The sequence below is a fragment of the Mesoplodon bidens genome (assembly GCF_964165515.1).
Source record: "Mesoplodon bidens genome assembly, chromosome: 16".
Taxonomy (NCBI): Eukaryota; Metazoa; Chordata; class Mammalia; order Artiodactyla; family Ziphiidae; genus Mesoplodon; species Mesoplodon bidens.
Genome location: NC_138173.1, coordinates 18,870,786 through 18,891,554, shown reverse-complemented (window position 1 = coordinate 18,891,554; position 20,769 = coordinate 18,870,786). Strand labels below are relative to the sequence as shown.

Below are 20,769 nucleotides of genomic sequence, written 5' to 3'. Positions count from 1 at the left end.
AGGCATTAGAGGGAGCAGGCTCTGAGGGAGAAGCAAATACCCTATATCCCTGCAAAGACAGGTTAAAAACACCCTCTTCATTATTACAAACAAAAAAAACTCACCAGTTTATTCTGTGCTTTTTCAAACTGCATTGCTCTCCTCCTGTATATTCATTAAATAAATGCAAACACATGTGCTTCGAAATGGGTAGGTGTAAAAGAACATTCTGCATAATTATATCTAGGCTGTGGCAGACTTATCTCACATGCATACATGTATCTGGGGGATGTTAATTCACGGTGACAGCTGAGCATGACAAACGCAACAGTACACAAATTGGAAGGCCGGAAAAAATGCAACTACGAACCCCATGCAGACAAACACGCATATGAGTTTTCCCTCAACACACACGTGGCCGCACTTATGGGCGCTTCACCACATTGATAAACCCCAAACACAAACACCGGGGCCTCCGCCGCCTGCGAGCTGCCTCCACACACGCGGCCTCGCCTCCGCCTCCAGGCAGGCGGGGACTCGCGCGCGGCCCTGGGCACAATCGCCCTCCCACCCGCATCCCGCTGCGCGAACACACGCGCGCCGGCCGGTCCCAAGCCAGCCCGCCCGCCGGGGAAGCGGCGGCTCCCGGGGCTGGGGACAAGGCCCGGGTGGGGGGGTGGGGGGGCGGTGCGGGAGCGCCGCGGGGCCGGGCCTCGGCGCCCGGGGAGGGGACGAGGGGCGGGCGCGGGGCGGTGCCCGGCTCACGTGGGCGGGTGGGAGCAGCTGAAGGTCCGCTCCGGAGCCCGGGCTGTCCTCTCGCGCGCGGCGGTGGCCAGGGCGGCGGCGGCAGCGGCGAAGGAGGAGGAGGAGGAGGAGGAAGGCGGCGGTGGCGGCGGCGGCAGCGGCGGCAGCGGCAGCGGCGAGAGAAGAGGGGAGGACGGGGGCGGCGTCGGACTGGAGCCGAGCGGCGGCGCGAGCTGCCCGGGGCGCTGTCGTGAGCTCGCCCGCCGGGCCTCCACCCCCGAGCTACACCCTGCCGTGCCCAGCTCTGCCCGCGTCCGTGCCCCCGCGGGGAGCGCGCCGGGGCTGCCCCCCGAATGACGGGCGGAAGGTTCGACTTCGACGATGGCGGCACCTACTGCGGCGGCTGGGAGGAGGGCAAGGCGCACGGGCATGGCATCTGCACGGGGCCCAAGGGCCAGGGCGAGTACTCGGGCTCCTGGTCGCACGGCTTCGAGGTGGTCGGAGGCTACACCTGGCCCAGCGGCAACACCTACCAGGGCTACTGGGCGCAGGGCAAGCGGCACGGGCTGGGGGTGGAGACGAAGGGCAAGTGGATGTACCGGGGGGAGTGGTCACATGGCTTCAAGGGGCGCTACGGGGTTCGGCAGAGCCTGTGCACCCCCGCTCGCTACGAGGGTACCTGGAGTAACGGGCTGCAGGACGGGTACGGCGTGGAGACCTACGGGGACGGAGGTGAGCGGCGTCGTTGGCGGCTCGGCTGCTTCGCGAGCTAGTGCGGTGGGCTTTGCCCAGACTGCGGGGAAGCGGGGAGGACGCGAGGCGCACGTGTCCGGAAACCCGCCAAAATACCTGGGGAAGCCTCCCACCCTCTTCCCGCGCCCGCTCTTCCCGGGAGGGTGCAGTGGGACGCGACTGGTGCGCAAGGGTTGGATCTGACCCGGTTCTTGGAGCGGGCGGTGTGTGCACACCCTGGGGAGCAAGGCGTGAATATACCTGGCCGGCGCCGCGCTGCCACCGGGAGGGAGCGCGCCCGGGAGGGTTGGGCTGGAGAGGGGACGCTGTCACTTGAGCCCGTCACATTACGTTCCTGATCCCTCCCTCTCCCGGGCGGGTTTGAAATCACCACTCCCGTGGAGTTAGAGCGAACGCCCTGGGCTTGTGAGGCTGGCGGTCGCTGCGGACCGCTCCTGGGATTGGTTTCACGTGGAGTCGTATTTCGCTTCTGGTCCTCTGGTAGCCTAAAGATAGAAGCCAGAACCCCATTAACTAGGATGTTGGGGAATTGTTCCTTATCTGAGGTGCTTTTGGAAACAGCCTAGTTATGGGAGTGGAGAGGCCACCTGATGCAGGTGGGATTCGGAGGATGTGGGGTTTTCTTTCTGGTTTTCATTCGGTTTCTTGAAGTATTGGTTTTCCATCAAAAGAAGGTACTCATTGTTGAGCTGCAGATAAGTGGACAAATTATGAGGAAAACACTTTAGAAATGAACAATGGAGTCTACGTTTTAAAAAATACAATTGAAAGGTATAGTTGCTAAGTTAACAGCTACTTTACTCCTGAGAATGGCAGTACGCAATCGCCGATTTGCAATAAGGTGTATGGCCGAAATGGTATGCTGGCTGTGAGCAAAATTCACCTTGTTTTAATATTTAAACAATATTTGCAAAAGAAATTTTGTATATAAGAGGGCAGAGTTCCCTTTTTTTTTTCCAACCAGGAAACGTATATTATTGAAACAGGTATCAAAATCTGATGAATTTCCTTTTGTAATAAACTGAGAAGCATGACTGTCTTATGCTTTGGCAAAATACATTTTCTTATACTAAACGTAATCAGTTAATTGAAGAGGGCTGTAGGAAGCAAGGTCACATTTCAGAATTCTGCAGCTCAGAGTTGGAGGATATTAAAGGGATCCAGTTAAAAGTTTCTCCAGCCCACGGCAACCCCACGGCAGCCCAGGCCACTGCTTATATAAAAGCTTATACAATTTGTACACTTCACTTACTCAGAACAGTTGGGCCGTGTTTCAAATGCAAAACGGCAGAATGGTAGGATTTGCTAAAAAGGACATCTTTTCATCCTACAGTATAAATGAAGGATATGGTTCTCATGGATTAAAAGGAGGGGGGACTTACTCTAATACTTGTATATGGGCTGCAGGAGTTTCAAGTTCCACAGTAGTTAATTAGGGCCCTTAAATGTTCTGAATGGGCATAGAGTGCCTTGGTTGACAGCCTTACAAACATGTTAGCTTGTGATTGGATTTTATTGGAGGCCCCGGGTCTACAATATAACTAAATTCCATGCTCGAAAGTTGGAATACAAAACTTATCTTTCATATGTGTGCGTTATTTTATAACCTTTCAAGAAGGCCATGGATAGTTCTTTTACTTCAGTATTTGGAAGGCTAAAAATAAGTGAGTCTTCTTTTAAAGTTACTACTCATTAAACAAAATCTCTTGGCTTAGAGTATTCACTATACCTAGCAATGAAAATATATGTAGCACAGTAAAGGTCCTCTATGTATGTGTTGTAGAAGCTCAAATAAGTGTCTAGGATGACTGTGGATAATCAGCATCTTGTTTTAAAACTAACTTTTAAAAGAATTTTTTAAAAACCTCAAAATTTGGCATAACTGTAGGACTGTGGTTCTCTTTTTCTACCAAAAAAAAAAAATCTAATATGCTACCAATTAGGAAGGGGAGAAAAAACTCTAAAAAATCACTATTCCTACTCTTTTTCTTTCATATGCCAGTCAGTTAGCTAATTAGAAAGTCCTGAATCATAAAATGAGGGCCTAAATTGAAGTGTATTGCTACAGCTTATTTCATACAAAGATTTTGGCCAAAACAGGACATATCACTTCCCCTATTTTTACTTTTTGCCTCTGCACCACAAGTCCATCCCTAGCTACCCTTTCAGACCTAGGGAAAATCTGATTCCATGTATTTTGTGGTGACATTAAACTAGAGGAAGGAAGTCATAATTCCATTGACAAGTATCACTCGGTTTATTTTATTAGTGATTTGTGTGTGAAGTGTTACTGAAATAGAAACTCCCTGAATATTAAGAATAAATTAGTACCATACTCATGAAATCCAAGTCTAGGATCCCAGAATATTTGGTGCAAATTCTGATCCTGCTGTGGTTCCTTTTTTCACCTGTCGTGAAACTATTGAAAATATCTAGGAAGACACATTGTTTTGTTAATTACATGCATACTTGCACATGCACATACCCATTCACAGCATGTAGATTTAAGTTTGGCATAATAAAGTCTAAATTTGACCGGAATTCTCTCTGAACTGGATGCCTTCCACTACAAGCTTATTTAGTGAAAATGGCCATATCTAGAAAATCAGCTCCCAGATACAGAATCATAGAACATAACTTCAAACCCATGAAAATAATTTTTAAACTTGTGAACTATGCATCTATATTTAAGGAATTGCGAGGAACTAATTAGAACTTTATTTGAGCAGCAGGGAGCAGGTGGAAACCACCTGCTTCGTAAAGAACTAGAGGCGCTTTTTTTGCTAGGTTCATTGACTAAACCTGTTTTAAATTTCAGATGAGCCACTAACACTTTGACTGTAAATTGGTTTCTAGCAATTCTGTGGAGGAATTCTTCCATATACTGTTCCTCAACAGAATAGGATGGGAATATAGCCAATGCCATTGTTCTGCTTCTCAACTCGACAGTTAAGCAACAACCTCAACTTTCTAATTATTGCTGTTGCCTTAAACCACTTAGAGTTTTCAAGCAATACGTCGTTGGAAATTCTAAATACTTTCTGGAGATAGCAGTTTAAGGAAACTAGCTGTTAATTTCCCCCCAGTGTTAGGAATTCCTAAGACAGTATGGTTGCATTTTAAAAGTGTAAATACTTCTTGATATCAAACAGTATGTTGGAAGTTGTTCTAGCAAAATTAACTTGTCATTATGTAGAAAAGTTAGGAGGATACAATTATAGCATTCCTTGCTTATTTAAACAAGTGTTTAAAAATAAAGTAGTTTTGGGCTTCCCTGGTGGCGCAGTGGTTGAGAGTCCGCCTGCCGATGCAGGGGACACGGGTTCGTGCCCCGGTCCGGGAAGATCCCACATGCCGCGGCGCGGCTGGGCCCGTGAGCCATGGCCGCTGAGCCTGCGCGTCCGGAGCCTGTGCTCCACAACGGGAGAGGTCACAACAGTGAGAGGCCCGCGTACCGAAAAATAAATAAATAAATAAATAAATAAGGTAGTTTTAGTGCGTGTAAGTCAGGTTGTATAACTTTTATCTTAGAACTTAAAATTTTATCTATCAGGAAAAGGGAAGGTAAGTTGCAATTTCCTAATAATTCATTTTCCTTCCCTGTTAAAGAAATAATTATTAAGGAAATAATTCTGTTTCCTTCCCTGTTTGGAGATGGCTAATATTCAGTAGAAAGCTTCTTGAATTGAAATGTTCTATTTGACTATCTTATCCTTTGGGGTTTATGCCCACCTCCTCAGAAGTTCTTAGGTGTCAGGTTAAGATGTTAAGGCCTACCCACAATATGACATTCACAGTACCAGACCCACTTCATATTTCATTGTCTCCCTGCTACTGTCTATTTATATACCAAAAATATATCAGAATGAACAGAAAGAGATGGTAGTCTTGAAATTCGTCAAAACTTTTGACTTTGGAGCCATTATGGCTTTAACTTTTAAGTGCAGTAATCAGCCCTTGTTAACACAATGATATAAAACTATAAGCAGCACTTCTCGGTATTTTAAAAATAAATGTATGCCATGCAATAGAAATCTTCACGGCAATACAAAATGGCAAGGTAGCTCGGTATAATCAGAAACTGAAAGAAGTCAAGACAGACTGTTATCATGATTGCTTTTCTGTGATATTGTGAGTTAGGAATAATAAGGAAGTAATTACATCTTAAAATTTCTACATAGCTTCTTTTGGGGGATATTTTAATTTAAAATTTTCCTTTAATTAAAAGGAAATGAACTTGATGTAGAAGAGAAAATTCTAAGTTCCCTAATCTTAACATTCAGTTCCCCCTAAGGTTATTTAAAAAGCTGCTCCAGATTAATTTTTAAACGTCTCTGCTAATTTATTTAATAGAAAAACTTACTGAAAACAAATGCTTTCGATTAGAGATTATCCTTTTCCTGAGAAGGCATAATATTCATTGAAAAAGTGATCCGGTGTCAACAAAGTTTTAGTGGATACTGTCAAGCACACCTTTGCCCTGAGATGAATTCCATAATGCTAAGTGTGGAAGTTTATCTCAGTTTTCCCAGAGGTAAACAGTGCACGCTTTTTAGCCACCACAGCTGTATACAAAAAGCCTTCATACAATTACAGAAAAGGTCTAGGCACAACATCTCAGGGACGGGATTCACAAATGGAATTTTAAAAGCATCCCTAAGAGTTGACTTGGCAATGTGCGGGATTGCACCTTGGGCCGCCGGGCCTGCGCGCAGGGCTCGCAGGCGCCAGCGCCCCCTCGGCCCCAGACTCACGCTGTGCTCTCTTGCGGTCTCTCGAAGGTACCTACCAGGGCCAGTGGGCCGGCGGCATGCGACACGGCTACGGCGTGCGCCAGAGCGTGCCCTACGGCATGGCCACGGTGATCCGCTCGCCGCTGCGCACGTCGCTGGCCTCGCTGCGCAGCGAGCAGAGCAACGGCAGCGTTCTCCACGACGCCGCGGCCGCCGCCGACAGCCCGGCCGGCAGCCGCGGGGGCTTCGTGCTCAACTTCCATGCCGACGCCGAGCTCGCGGGCAAAAAGAAGGGCGGCCTCTTCCGCCGGGGCTCCCTCTTGGGGAGCATGAAACTGCGCAAGTCGGAATCCAAGTCCTCCATCTCCAGCAAGCGCAGCTCGGTCCGCAGCGACGCGGCCATGAGCCGAATCAGCTCCAGCGACGCCAACTCCACCATCAGCTTCGGCGACGTAGATTGTGATTTCTGCCCGGTGGAAGACAACGTGGACGCCACCACCACGGAAACGTACATGGGCGAGTGGAAGAACGACAAGCGCACCGGCTTCGGCATCAGCGAGCGCTCCAACGGCATGAAGTATGAAGGCGAGTGGGCAAATAACAAGAGGCACGGGTACGGCTGCACCGTGTTTCCCGACGGCTCTAAGGAAGAGGGAAAATACAAAAATAATATTCTGGTCCGTGGAATAAGGAAGCAGCTTATACCAATACGAAATACAAAAACTAGGGAGAAGGTGGACAGAGCGATCGAAGGCGCGCAAAGGGCAGCCGCCATGGCGAGAACCAAAGTGGAAATAGCAAATTCAAGGTATGTACGCACAGGATGGGTGGTTCTGCCCGGGGCCTTCGCAGCAGTGGAATATCAAATAATATGTTTGTCAGTGCTTTGGTGACGTCACCAAATAGGTTCTACAACTGCCGGAATCAAAGGTGGAAAATGATTAAGCCCAATAGAAAGAGTCAGAAACGTACCTGCACTCTTCTGAAACTTTCCGCCCTCAAAAAATGTCGAAGGCACATTGCGGTTCCCTTCCTCACATAAATTACTTCCCTAATACTGAACGTGATGGAGTTGACTCAGAGCCTGTGTACATTTCCCAGAGTCCAGGAAGTTACTTTAAAAAAAAAAAAAAAAGTACCCCTGAAATACTTCCAGAGGGAGCACAGTGCTTTTGTGTGCCGGAAAGAAAATACCATCCACATGGAAACCCACCTAGTGTAGGTGAGTCCCTTTATTCTAATATTAAAGTTGGAGGTGTGTACAGCTCCGCCTTAGAAAATTATCCTAATTTGTAACATTCAAGTTCTGTTTATTGATGCCTTATAGGTGAGATTGGTTTTGAGAAACTCATCAGGATTCAGATAAGGCAGAAATGTAAAGTTACATGACAAAATCCAGCAGATATTCTTTGAACAGCAAAGCTTACCTACATGGGAAAGGCAGAGTGACTGAGGCTCAGCAGAATCCCCCCATTCTATGCGAGAAAGACTAGATCACTGGTGTATTGTAGAGGAAGGGGGTGGGGGAGAGCCTGACAAAGACAGATGGGACTGTCAGGGTGCCAAGGTTAAAAGAAAGAGCGGCAGAGGAGGGCTGGAGTGTGTAGGACTGAGTGGTGAATAGTAGATTGAGAAGTGAGGTGTGTGTGGGCACGCCCCTCAAGTTCTACCCATGATAGGCAGGTTCAGGCATCCAACCAGGGCGTGGAGAAACCGACTGGGAATAGAATTTTACTAGGGTTGGATGTCATATGTTAGTCAAAAAAGAAAGTGGGACGGTTATACGTGGAAAATTTTATTCTTAGGCTCATTTGAGCAGGTACTGACTGGCCCGAGTTTCGTGTGATTTGACACATAATGTTTATCATAGAATATTAAAAATCCTTTTCCTGCTTCAGTACTATTCTCCTAGTGAAACCACGAACTCTTAGCATGTCTTCAGGTTTTTATTCTTACCATTAAATTAATGAGCCCTCCCTTTTCTTTGGTGGAACCATGTGAAAATTCTGATGTTCGAACTTTTTGATGTACAAAAAATGGCGATTTCATATTGTTCAACTTAATACTTCTAGACTTCTGAAATTCTTTTTTTTTTAATGCCCCTATTTTATGGCTGCTGTTTACTTCTGAGTGTCTGAAACACTAATTGGAAAATGGAGACGGTCTTGGTTTTTGTATTATTGTTAGATATATATGATATTAAAGGGTTCAAGATTTCCATCTTTATCCCAATTTTAAAGTTAATATTGCTTGTTAATTGGCACAAACTTTCAAGAACGGTCTCTCCTCTCTTATCTGCTGAGCATCTTTTATTTTAGATCATGGTTTTCTCTGATCACCAAGCATTGCATCTACTTGCTTTTCACTTTGCTTGTAGATAGGGTACTTGGCACATCTAACCTTTCCAGCTCCCATGGCCCTCTGATAACTTTTAGAGCTAATTGATACACTTTTCGTTAGGCCCTAGTCTCTAATTTGAAATGTGCTCTTGGATTCTTCCCTTTTGTTTTCACCTAGTGATAATACTAGAGGTAATTCAGTCTTGGCAGGTGGAAGATAAACCTATGCGGGACATTCTAGCAAATAACTTTCTTACGCTTGCGTTAATTATTGACTTTTATGATTAAATGGGAGGAACCTACATAATGAAAAGCTGTGATGCAAAGATCTCTGATTTTACTGGTATCGTAAAACTCTTACCCAAGTTCTAGGCACAGTCTCTCTGTCGAAAGTCTTTTGGGGTGGTATTATGTAGTGTGTTATAATAGTTTATAATTAACAGACATTTAGCTTATGAGCTTGTGCTTCTAGCTAGTTAGCTCCTTCGTAAAGATTTCACTTAGCTGTTTAAAAAATGCTCGGTTCATTATGCTTAGTGATATAAGCCAGTCACAGGACAAATATATTGCATGATTCCACTTATAGGCGAGATCTATAATGGTCAAACGCATAGAAAGAAACAGTAAAATGGTGGTTGCCAGGGGCTGAAGGGAGGGAGAAATTGGAAGTTGCTGTTCCAAGGTATAAAGCGGCAGTTAAGCAGGATGAATCGTTCTAGAGCTCTCTACAACATTGTGCCTGTAGTTAACAATACTGTAGTGTGCGCTTAACGTTTTAACAGGGTAGATCTCATGTTAAGTGTTCTTACCACAAGGAAAAAAACACTGTTCTGATGACATGATAGGCAAAAAAAATTTTTAACGCTCGATTAACCTTTTATATTTCACTTTCACTGGTTTGGTCTCTTTCCAGATTCCTTGCTTTAATGACTACTTCAGATACAGAGTTTTGCAACTTGCCTAGTCCTTCCTGACCCTTCTAGCAGTTGTTATGAACGGTTTTTGCTTCAAAAATATCAAAAGTTTAAGAACATAAAGACTCTCTTCCCCTTCCCCTGCCCCAGTGACGGCAGAATAAGAACTAGAAAGTAAGACTCCTGGCAGCGGCCGCTGTTGAAATCACTAGTTCAACATTAGGAACAAAGGGAGATGATCTGTAAATGGTTATTGACCACTTCAGATTGCCCCCCCCATAGTGTTATTATTGTATCATTGTTTTTTTTGTTTGTTTGTTTTTGTGGTACGCGGGCCTCTCACTGTTGTGGCCTCTCCCGTTGCGGAGCACAGGCTCCAGACATGCAGGCTCAGTGGCCATGGCTCACGGGCCCAGCCGCTCCGCAGCATGTGGGATCTTCCCGGACCGGGGCACGAACCCGTGTCCCCTGCATCGGCAGGCGGACTCTCAACCACTGCGCCACCAGGGAAGCCCCTATCACTGTTATTTTTTATGCTACAGAGATTTTTGTTTGTTTCTGAAATCCCAGGGAAATGGATCCGCTTTTGTACCATCACCTTATTTTATCTGGAAACAAAGCCTAGCTTTGAGGGAAAATAATTACCTTCTGTGAAAATGGCTCCTCAGGGAAATCAGGAGACATGAAACCAAGCATCTTCGGCCCAAAGATTCAGGAAACCATGGTAGATCTGTGGATCTTTCCTTTACTTCATTGAAGACGGAGTGGTGCATCTTCCCAGTAAACACAGGAGGCTTATTTCTGAAGGCTTATTATGGACCCCTGTTTAATTTTTATAGATCAGGGAATATGAGGATGACAGAGAAGAGGTAGTAGATGTTAGAAATAATGCAATAGAATCAGTAGTTACTGAAAGTTTCCTAGCTAGTTTGGCTAGCACTCAAAGAGTTAAAAGTTTAGCTAGCACTCAGAGTTAAAACTTTATAAAAATTAAAGAAAAAAAAGAATTAAAACTTTAAGGGATGCTAATAATTTGCCGACTCCTATAACCTTTCTTTAGGTGTCTGTTCTAATTCCAAAAGTTTATATGATTTTATGTTAATAAGATTTTTAAAAAATGTTTTGTTCTCCTCTTGTCTTGGCCCTGAGAGTAGAAATCATCACATGGAATTGAGAAAATGTCTCCACCTTGTTTTTTAAGAAATGTGCAAGAGAAAGGGGAGCAACTCTGCACATTTCAAGCTCCTCATTTTCAGAGGCAGAGACTGAGGGCTCTGCCCAAGGTCACCCCACTGTCCCTGTCATTTCAGTCATTTTTCTCATTTGGTCATTTTTTTACTCCACTAACTCTTGTCTCCAGTAATTCCTTAAGAGAGATGTTCAAATGACTGTTACTTGAGAAAAATATTTTAAGGAGGGATTTTAAGGTGAGGCATTTGGTTGAGGCATTTAAGTGACCCTTGGAGAACCACACGTCCATGGAAACGAATAGACAATTTAGGGGAGGGGTGTAGACAGAGGAAGAGCTTTGTAGAGTATGGGCCTTAGAAGGAGTAGTTATGCTAAAGGGTAGAAGAGGTGTGGTGAAAAGGATGGGAGAGCTCTGGCCTAAAGCATCTGAGAACCACGGGTATTTGTTTATACTTGCTTCCTTGTTATCAGATTAGAAGAAAGAGAACTAAGAAGGGCGGAGAGAGCGGAGTGGGATAGTGACCCTTGCTCACTAACTCTGTGGCCAGCCTCACTGCAGCTAGTCGGGTGATGGGCTGGGCATCCCCCAGGACCACTGTGAAGTGTCAGCGGTGGGTCAGGCTGACGAGTGGGGTGGAGCTGTCCGCTCCCGGCCTCTCCCCAACCGTTAGTGCCGCTTCAGGTGGTAATGGCAGCACCAGACAGGGAATGGGCTGTCCCCTGCCCAGCCCTGCTGTGCTTGTCACAGGTGTAGCCGTACAGAGGGATGGAAGCAGCCAGATAGCACGTGGAGGACTTCAGCATCAAGGGATCTGGTGAGCTTGCTCCGTCCGTTTGCAGAACCAGAGATTGGATTCCCTGATTGCCGGTTTGGGACTTACATATTAAAATGACAGGTTTGTTTTTTTTTTTAATCCTACAGGAAAAATGTATTTCCCATACTTCTCTTTTAAAAAGGTACATTACAATTTCATGCCACTCTCCCCCTTTCCTCCATGCCCAGAATGACTCAGCCACTACAGCTTTCCTTCAGGGAAGTCTTTGCTCATCCATCCCTCTGGCTGGTACCCAGGCCCGGCTCCCCTGGCCGGCCCCTCGGGCTGCTCCGCTCTCTGGCTTAGACATAGAGCCTCTTCTTCACAGAGGGTTTCCCCACCCCTACCCTTCCCACCCCACCGCCTCGGTCCAAATCCCCCCGTTAGTCTAAATCGTCGTTGTATTTCAGTATGTTGGTGTAGTATGTCTGTCTCCAGCTTAGATTGGAGAGCCAGGCCCTGAAGGCAGCTGGGCTCACTTTTGTATTACCAGCAGCTAGTTTAGATCAGGGCACTTTTGTAAGAGCTCTAGTAAATATTTGATGAATGAGTGAATCACATCCTCACTACTTTGGATACCTACACTGCCAGTGTTTCTAATTCCATTTTGCCAGACATTTTTAAACCGCAGTTCTCAGACAGGAAACCTAGGTCTCACAGGTCATCACCCTGTAATCTGGCAATAGTCAAGGAAGTGCAGAAAATGCAAAAGTACGTGTTAGAGGTGCCCTTTTCCCTAATTAGGTCACCATCATTAAAGTGTCAAAACTAAAGCAGAGCCAGGGAATAACAGCTTCTAGTTAAGCCAGACTGTTAATTCCATTCTTCATGAGCTGGTCCAGTGATACCTGTGAGTGTCCTATAAGAAATGTCCAGGAAGTCACCTTCTACTAACTACAATAACACTGGCCTATCCTACTTAGTTGACATCACCAAAATTTGTGATAAGGCAGAACATAAGAGCTTATTGTCTTTTAAAAATCTAAGTTTGCTGAATATTCAGCTGTCTATTTCCTTTTGAAAGGTTTTCTTGTCCAGCCATTTTTTGGGGTCATTTTTCTTTAGCTCAAATAATAACATTCAGTGGAGCAGTCCCTCACAGGATTACTTGACTGCATTCACACCTATTAAAGCCCAAAGTCAACCATGAGCCAGTGCACATTATGGATCCAAATTAAACTTATTACCACCAATTTTAGGAAAAAGCTCAATCTGCCAAGTTATTGTAAAGAACAAGGAATTTGAGGTCCTTAGATTCTGTTGGACAAAAGGTTTCTCTTTCTCTTTTGAAAATCGATATTATAATAGTTTATATTTTATCTTTATTTCTTTTCGGTAATATTAGTGGCTGTATCACATCTTTAAAAACAATTTTAGGTTACCTCTTCCATGAATGTTTTTGTTTCTTCTACTGGGGCTCTGGTTAATTTTCAACTATTAGCATAAGTGATTTTTCATAGGAAGGCGGATTCCTTGTAATGCCTCATAAGTCACTTTAATGAAGAGACTGTTAAATAAGAAATTTGAGGGGCAAATCACCTAAAATGTGGGAATTTATGGCTGAGAAGAGCATTAATTATTTTTTTTTCAGTTGTGTCTCCTGTGTTCTTCCATATCTGCTTTTGCTGCCTGTCACCCTTTTCCACCTGCTCTCACCAGCCTATGAGCAGATTCCAGAGGCTTGGTTAAAACACTCAGGCCTTGAGGTGCGGAAAAGCTTCTGTGTGTGGGGACTGATATTTGCCTTTTTCTGCACAGGAGGGTTGTTTTAAGGGTTGAATGAAAGAGTGGGTGTCATGGGACTTTAACCTGTAAATCCCTACATCTAGTTAATGTTTTAGAAAACATGTCAATCCTACAAGTACCATTCCCAAAAGTGAAGGTTGATAGAAGACCAAGAAGCCAGCCTGAGATGGAGGTAAAGATGGAAGCAGGAAGGGAAGGAAAGCTTGGGAAGCGGAAATAAGGCTAAGCAAAAGGAACGGAGTTAAGTCCACCAGGCCTGTGTGCAGACGTGTGTGTCCAGACTCACCCCTTTCCCAGCCTCAGTCGGTGTGGAGTCAATATATTGTCAACAGGCAGTTACATTTTTTAAGACTGAAGAGAAAATGAGCAAGGAAATGGCCCCATGTGTTTCTATCAAGCTAGGCTGAGGTCCTAATCCTGAAGACAGTGGAGGATAACAGAGACTTCATCTTCATATTGTTTGGCTATATTAGTGTCGGTCACCATTATCCTTTACGTGTGTTGTGGTTTCTGTATTGCACATCGAAGTTTTCAATACATGTTTGTCGTTTTTTACCAAAGATTGCCCATTTCCCATGGGAGCAAGTGAGGCACCCACTCTAGTTTCCTCACGTTCTTCTCCAGGCTGTTGAAAGAAAGACATGCTTCTTCCTATCACGGGGGCCAGGACTTCTTAAGGGGCCGAGCAGTCACTGAGAATTATGTGGGGGTGTGGAGAGAGCAGCTGAAACCACAAAGATAACCTGGGCGTCAGCCCTGTCCTGCCCCGAAGCAGGGGGCAGAGCTTGGCTCTAATGCTAGTCCAGAGGCCGAACTGGGAAGCCCAGAGGAAGCCCTCGCCCTGCTCTCCTCCTTCAGCTCTGATGTTCTAGCACCTGGTGGCTTAACAGGTCATTAACACATGACATGGGAACACATTGTATCGTGAGCACCTTATAAAACATTCTTAGGCCATCTCGTTTCTAAATATATTTCTTTAAAAAAATTCTTCAGCCAGCCCTCCCAGGGCCAGGCCCATTCAGAAACCCTGAGGCATTGAGGTGAGCCTGAGTTTTAATGGTTAACAGGTAGGTCCAAGCAATATAGATGTAATGAAGCTCAGCCTTGGGCCACCATGATGGGAGGACTACACAGTTACCCAGGCTCTAGGGCCATTAGAAGCTTTCCTTTCTAAACCCTGAATCGTGTAGGCATAGCTGTCCACGTGGAGCAGGGAGGGTGAGGGAAAGGTGCCGTATGTGGTGTGAGAGGCATGTGAGGTCATAGTCAATTCTGCAGAGACCTTATTGGTGGCAACCGGCTGTGAAGACTGGAGGGAAAAAACAGTCCAGGGTGATGATAACCTAGGCTTGGGGGACACATGTTGGCCTGGTTTTAACTGCAGAAATTTCGGCAGATTCCATCTCATTTATCTGTGAAATACGACACTTTCCTGATTCAGTCAATGTGGTGGAGCATTAAGGCAGCAGGTACTTTTCAGTACAGCTTCGTTGTAGTGGAAACCACTCTGCTAAGCTGTTTTCTGGAAAGGCGGAGGTGTGATTGGGTTCAAGCTCCATCCCGTGTGCTCCATAGGAACTTTGGCTTTGCCCAGGAGAAGCTCTGCTTTGGGGCCAGTGGCAGGGTTCTGTGCGCACGCTAACCTAGCGGGGAGGCGCCTGCGAGCAGCAGCTGCCAGGCAGCCCGAGCACCCTGCTCACAACTTTCCATCATGGATTAAGCTGACTCTACCAATCTCACTTTACTCAAGACACCAAACTGGACGCTTGCAAGACTAGTGCCTTGCAAATCTTTGAGATGCTTTTCTTATTATAGATGAAATATGAACATTGTGTTTAGGAACAGGATCCAACAAATGCCAAAGGTATTTATGTAAGTCACTCAGCTTTAGTCCAATGGCCTCTTGGGAGTGCAACCAAATCAGCTTTTAATAATTTTGCCCTTCTGTTTCAGTTGGTGTCTCACATTTATTTGTATAATATGCTCAATTCAGAGTAAGCTGCTTTATCAGAAATTTAATTAATGTGTAAGGAATCAAGATTGCCTCGAAAATAGTACAGCTCTTTGAAGTCAAATCTTCTTAGGATTTCCCCGTGCGCCAAAAGAAACTTATTCAAGCCAAGTACAATACAATTAATTTTTATTTCACTTTCTAGTATTTTAAAAATGATCCGTTATGCCAGAGATTAACAAATCATTTTGTTATACTTTTTGTTAGCGTCTAAAAACTTTTAAATGAGGTGAAATTTTTTGCTAAATCTTACAGTATCAAGTCAATCAAATTTTAAGCTCAGTTGCTTGGTCTAAGTGTCCCTCTCAGTTTCTTTTTTTTTTTTTTTTTTTTTTTTTACATTGGTGAGGGAGCTTTTTGGAATTAGGATTTCAAGATTTCATACATATACTTCCATCTATTGGGGAAAGGTCTGAGATGCATAGGGGGAGCCTCTTAGTCAACACTTGTTGAGAAGTTAAAGTTTAGGGTTCAAGAGCGAGGATGGTGGGGTGTCAGATGACGGGGCTCCACCCACCCTCCACCAGCCCCAGTCACTTGTTCACACCCCCTCCGGCTCATCCCAGTGATTTCAGAATCAGTTGAGCTATGGACTGACAGGCTACCTTGCAAAGATGCAAATGCCCTGACAGTGCGGTACCTTTAGCCCTTATCTGTCGTCTGTTAACACGTTAGGTAACAGTCTGGCCTGGATTCCCAGAAAAGACAGCCCATTTTATAAGGTTTGCTTCTTATCTCAGTGAAATATTAATTCCAGTCACTCACCGATGACGTACTATGTAAATGTAAAATTATGGTTAGGACCTAGTCCTTTCTGTCATAGCATCTGGTTGGTACAGATTGAAAAAGCAGTTACCTATTGGATGATGGGCGCCTTGCTGTGAGTTTAGGTAGCACACAGGAGGAGCTTAATCATAGGCTGGGGCTGGAGGCGAGATTCTGCAGGTGGTATCAAGCTGGGAACCAAAGGATGGGTAGATGTCTTCCAGAAGAAGGTGGAGGATGGTGCGGAGGACGGTGGCACTCATGTATCTGGGAGGCTGGAAGATGTTTGGTGTGGCTGGAAAAGAGGGCGCCAGGTGGCGGTTGTTGAGAGATGAAGTGGAGAAGTAAGCAGGGGCTTACTGACCTACAAGGGATTCAGGCGTTATCCCGAAGACAGAGGAGACCTGTTGATAGTTTCAGGCAGCAGACTTACATGATCAAGTATTAGAAAGATCACCCTGTTTGCAGGTGGTATAGAGATAGGGAAGTGGCGGGGGCAGGCAATAAAACTGGAGACAGATTAAGTAGTAAGCGGCTGACCAGTAATCTAGGTAAGAGCCCCTGGGGTGAGCTAAGCAGTGGCAGTGGAGGTGGGAAGAAGTGAATGGTATGGGCGAGAGCCTCCCAGGCAGACTCAGTAGGACTTAGTTGATGGTGTGGTGAACCAGAAGAGTCAGTGACTCGGGTTTCTGGCCTGGACACCTAGAAGGATGCTGGTCCTGTTGATTGAAACAAGGGACCGGGGAGGAAGGTACAGGTTTAAAGAGGAAGATGAGTTTGGGTTTTTGAGTTCTTAAATTTTGAGGTGCCCAAAAGACAAAAGGGGCCGTGGGCCTGGAACTCAGAAAGATTTGAACTGTATGTAAAGAGCTCAGACAGTAGCCCTGAGGAACAGTGGCATTTAGGAGCCCTGCCACGAAAGAGGAATTCCTGTACATGATACTAGACACAGCTGTTTTTTAAGAGGTACCAATAAAGCAGTTCTCCCATTAAGTGCTTGGGAATCTGTTGCCTTATGACAATGCAATTCAGGTATCAGAACGTCCATTCTTGAATTTGTGAAAGTATGCTTTCTAAGATTTGTGCTCAAGGGACGTACCCAGGGAGCAAGATAGATCTGTTGGCCTGTTTTCTTTCTTGGCAACACACGGGAGCAAAATATCACTCTCAGAAATGATTATGCTAGAGAAACATCATTGGGCAGACATTTATTTAGTGCCAGCTCTGTCCAAACATGGCACTAGGCCCTAGGAATACAGAGATGAATAAGAAACAAAGCGTGTTGTTAAGACCAGATACGCTGGCGGGTTCCTGTGCAGCCGGACAGGAGCTGGGAGTGAGGCGGGGCTGCAGGCTGGAGGGCCCCACCTGGGAGCACGTAACCCAGCCTGGGTGGTTTGTTGCAGGCCGCTTCCCGCGCTCTTTGCACGAGCAGCTCCCTCTGCCTGGAGTGGCCCCTCCCTGCCAGGCCCCTTTCCTTTGCCTGACCCCTGTTAATCTCTTGTGACCACTCTCAAGATGCACAGCAGGCCCGGACTAAATTAAGAGAACTTAATAAAATGTCTCTTCAAATCTGTAGCGTCACCCCTAACAATAGGAATGTAAAGTAACGGAAGAATGTAAAGTGCAGAAGAATTTTCTAATGCGGAAGGGAAGATGACTGTGCTTTCTTTAAAAAAATATTAAACTGTTAAAATACTCAAATTATTTTCATTTAAATCACCTTTTTAAATTTAACTTGAGATTTCTGCATAGAGTCTGTAAGATGATGTTTGACAGCAGCAGGAACCTCCTTAGCAGCCTTTGGATACAGAAACGCCAAAGGTAGCCGTTCAGCAGTTAGTGAATTTTTTGGCAGTGTTTCCAGATATGAAAGCAGTGTAGACACTCTAAACGGTTCCCCCGTGTATATCAGGCATCAGTGCAAGCGCCCTTCCCCTTTTGCTCTGAGGATAGCAGCTGGGGCGCTGCCTTTCCGCCACGTGCAGACAGACATGTCTTGAGTGGTTACCTGGTGCCTGGACCTGTGCTGTGAGCTTGTCATCTGTTATCTCACCTAATCCCCATGGCAACTCTGTGAGTAGGTAGGAAACTGAGGTATAGAAAGGTCACAAAACAAGTAGACGACCTATCAAGGGAGGATCCCAGGCAGCATAACCATCGGAGCCCAAGGCTTTAACCTCCACGGGATTTTGAGAATGGGGGTAGGATTTTTTTTTTTTCTTTAACCCACGTCCTCTCTCGGTTCCTAAAGGAAGATCTGTCTGGAAGCAGAATTATTTAGTCATATACTTCATTTGCCACTGTTTCCTTTAACAGACATTATTCATTCAACAGCCACAGACCTTGTGCAGGAGACAAACCTAAACAGATACTGTCAATATAGTATCGTAAATGCTGAGGTCAACCTGTGAGCATGCGTAGAGGAAGAGGAACACCAAATGCGCGTGGGGCTTAAGGGAGTGGGGCTGAGCCTGAGCTGTGGCGATTTAGGCAGGAAGCAGACGGTGGCAAGGATGCTCCAGACCAAAGGGACATCCTGGGAGGCCAGAGTGGAGTGAAAGTGCATGGGGTGCGTTCCTACAAGCAGTGGGACTGGAGGGCAGTGCTCCCCAGGCGCGCCCCATGCACCCCGAGGGCAGATCCCCCAGGGCTGCTGAAAAATTCCTGGTCCTCCACCTGGGGCTGAATTAATAACTCTTCTTTGGCTGAGGCCCGGAGGTCTGCATTTCACAGACTTCCCAGGTTACTCTCAGGCGTGCTGAAGTTTGCTACATTGAGATACGATGGGAAACGAGGTCGTGAAGGTTTGGGGAGCTGGGTTTTCCACTGCTGGCCTTGGGGAGTCTTGGAAGGAATTTGATCAGGAAACCATCTGCCTTTGAGATGGATTTAAATGGGGCCAAGACTGGAGGCCTGGTCTGTGGAGATGACAAAGACCCAGTCGAAGGCTGGGGTGGTAGAGAAGCAAGGGATAAAACGAGCAGAAATTGAGGGAGGCAAATCTAGGATATTGTGTGTCTGATGCTCTAACGCCCCTAAATCAGGTTATTAGCCAAACGTTTCGTTCATTCCCAGGATATGGGTGGTTTATTTCTGACATATTGAACAAGTAATCGTTCCAGGTCTCTTTTTCTTACCGATGCCATGGGAGTGAGGAAGTGGGAAAAACGGGACCAGGCAGTGACAGAAAGCCCCGGTCTGGGTCTCTGCCGTCCTGTGAATTCACCTCCTTTGCCTGTTTTTGTTTTTGTTTTTGTTTTTTTGCGGTACACGGGCCTCTCACTGTTGCGGCCTCTCCCGTTGCGGAGCACAGGCTCCGGACGCGCAGGCTCAGCGGCCATGGCTCACGGGCCCAGCCGCTCCGCGGCACGTGGGATCCTCCCCGACCGGTGCACGAACGCGTGTCCCCTGCATCGGCAGGCGGACTCTCAACCACTGCGCCACCAGGGGAGCCTCCTTTGCCTGTTTTTGAACCTTGACTTCACATAACTCTACCAACGATGCCTCGTACAGAAACTACTCCGTGAGTAAATCGCTCAGTGAAACACCACTGACGTTTTATTCTTCCAACTCTAGACTTGTCTGCAATCAGAAGATGGTGGGCTGAAAGGGGAAACGACCTGCCGTGTAAACTGTTAGAAGCAGGCTTGTAGTGAGGAACATCGAACCAAAATCAAAACGGTTTTGAAGCACCCCTGACATTCCAGTCAGTGTTGATCAAGTCAGAGGCATTGTTAGATGCTCACACGCTTAGACCTGCACTAGCCCTGTGGGGGGAGAGGAAGCGTGAGCCCGACCCCGTGCCCCTCTGCCCACGCACACACGAGCTTTGAGTTGGTGAGAGGTAACTTGTACTCACAGAAGTGGCTAAATAATAGCACAGAGTAATACATTCAGTCAACTGTTAGCCCTCTGACCCCGTTCCATACAAGTTTTGAGGAAGATTAAAATGTCTAAATGGTCAGTCTTAGAGGTATTAAAAAGAAATAAATTGTTCATAAAACAAGTCCAAAGACTTTTTACTTGGCCACATATCGTAGTCATATTTTGGGTTTTGGGTTTTTTTTTTTTAATGTTAGTGGATAAACTTGACAGTGAAAGCTCTTTTCAAAATTATGCTATTCTTCTTACTCCTCACTAAATCAGAATAACTTTCCACTCGTTGGAATGATTAAAATGTGGTTCTAAAGTGAGCAGTCAGTAATTCCGTAAATGAAAACAAGGGGAAGAAACCTTATTGAAAGGTTTTTCCCTTTTTTTTTTTTGCTTTGGAGTCTTCAGTAATGCATTAATTGTGTGTCATTGAAGTTCAGTCACTAAACTTTATTGTTTAAAAGTTTTCTTTAACTTACAGTTGCTATATTTGTAATCGTTACAGGGCCTCCACCGTGTTTGGGGCCCAGTAATAAGACCTTAAAGATATTTCCAGGGAAGTAGAAGGCGTAAGCCAACAAAAGAAAGAAAACAAAACAAGTCTCAAGCATCCCTCCCATAAACGGTGTCTGCGTGAACATGTATGTATAGCAATGCTGGCCCTAAAGAAATGCCCAGTAATGAGAAAAGGGAGGAAAATTAGATGGCGTGAATAAAGAGGGGTTCTAGGTATAACGGGCGTGTCTGATGCCAGGTGGAATTGGCCTGGAGTGATTTCATAAGGAATTTGAGTGTTCAGCAACATTTTAAAGGGAAGCAAAGGCATGATGTGTCACAGAGGCAAACGGAGATTTTGCTAGGTGGGGGAAGAATAGCATATCTGATGACTCACAGCCTGAAGAG

General features: G+C 45.7%; 1 protein-coding gene across 2 annotated transcripts in view; it reads left to right on the top strand.

The window, feature by feature from the left end:
* The first annotated feature begins 749 nt into the window (after nucleotides 1–749).
* JPH1 (junctophilin 1) overlaps nucleotides 750–20,769 on the top strand; it is a 78,160-nt gene continuing 58,140 nt past the window's right edge. For both annotated transcript variants that reach the window (XM_081258225.1, XM_081258224.1), the window contains exons 1-2: nucleotides 750–1,455; nucleotides 6,258–7,017. In XM_081258225.1, coding sequence (XP_081114351.1) covers nucleotides 1,077–1,455; nucleotides 6,258–7,017 — 1,139 coding nt within the window. In that variant the 5' untranslated portion in view covers nucleotides 750–1,076. The remainder of the gene's footprint in view (nucleotides 1,456–6,257; nucleotides 7,018–20,769) is intronic.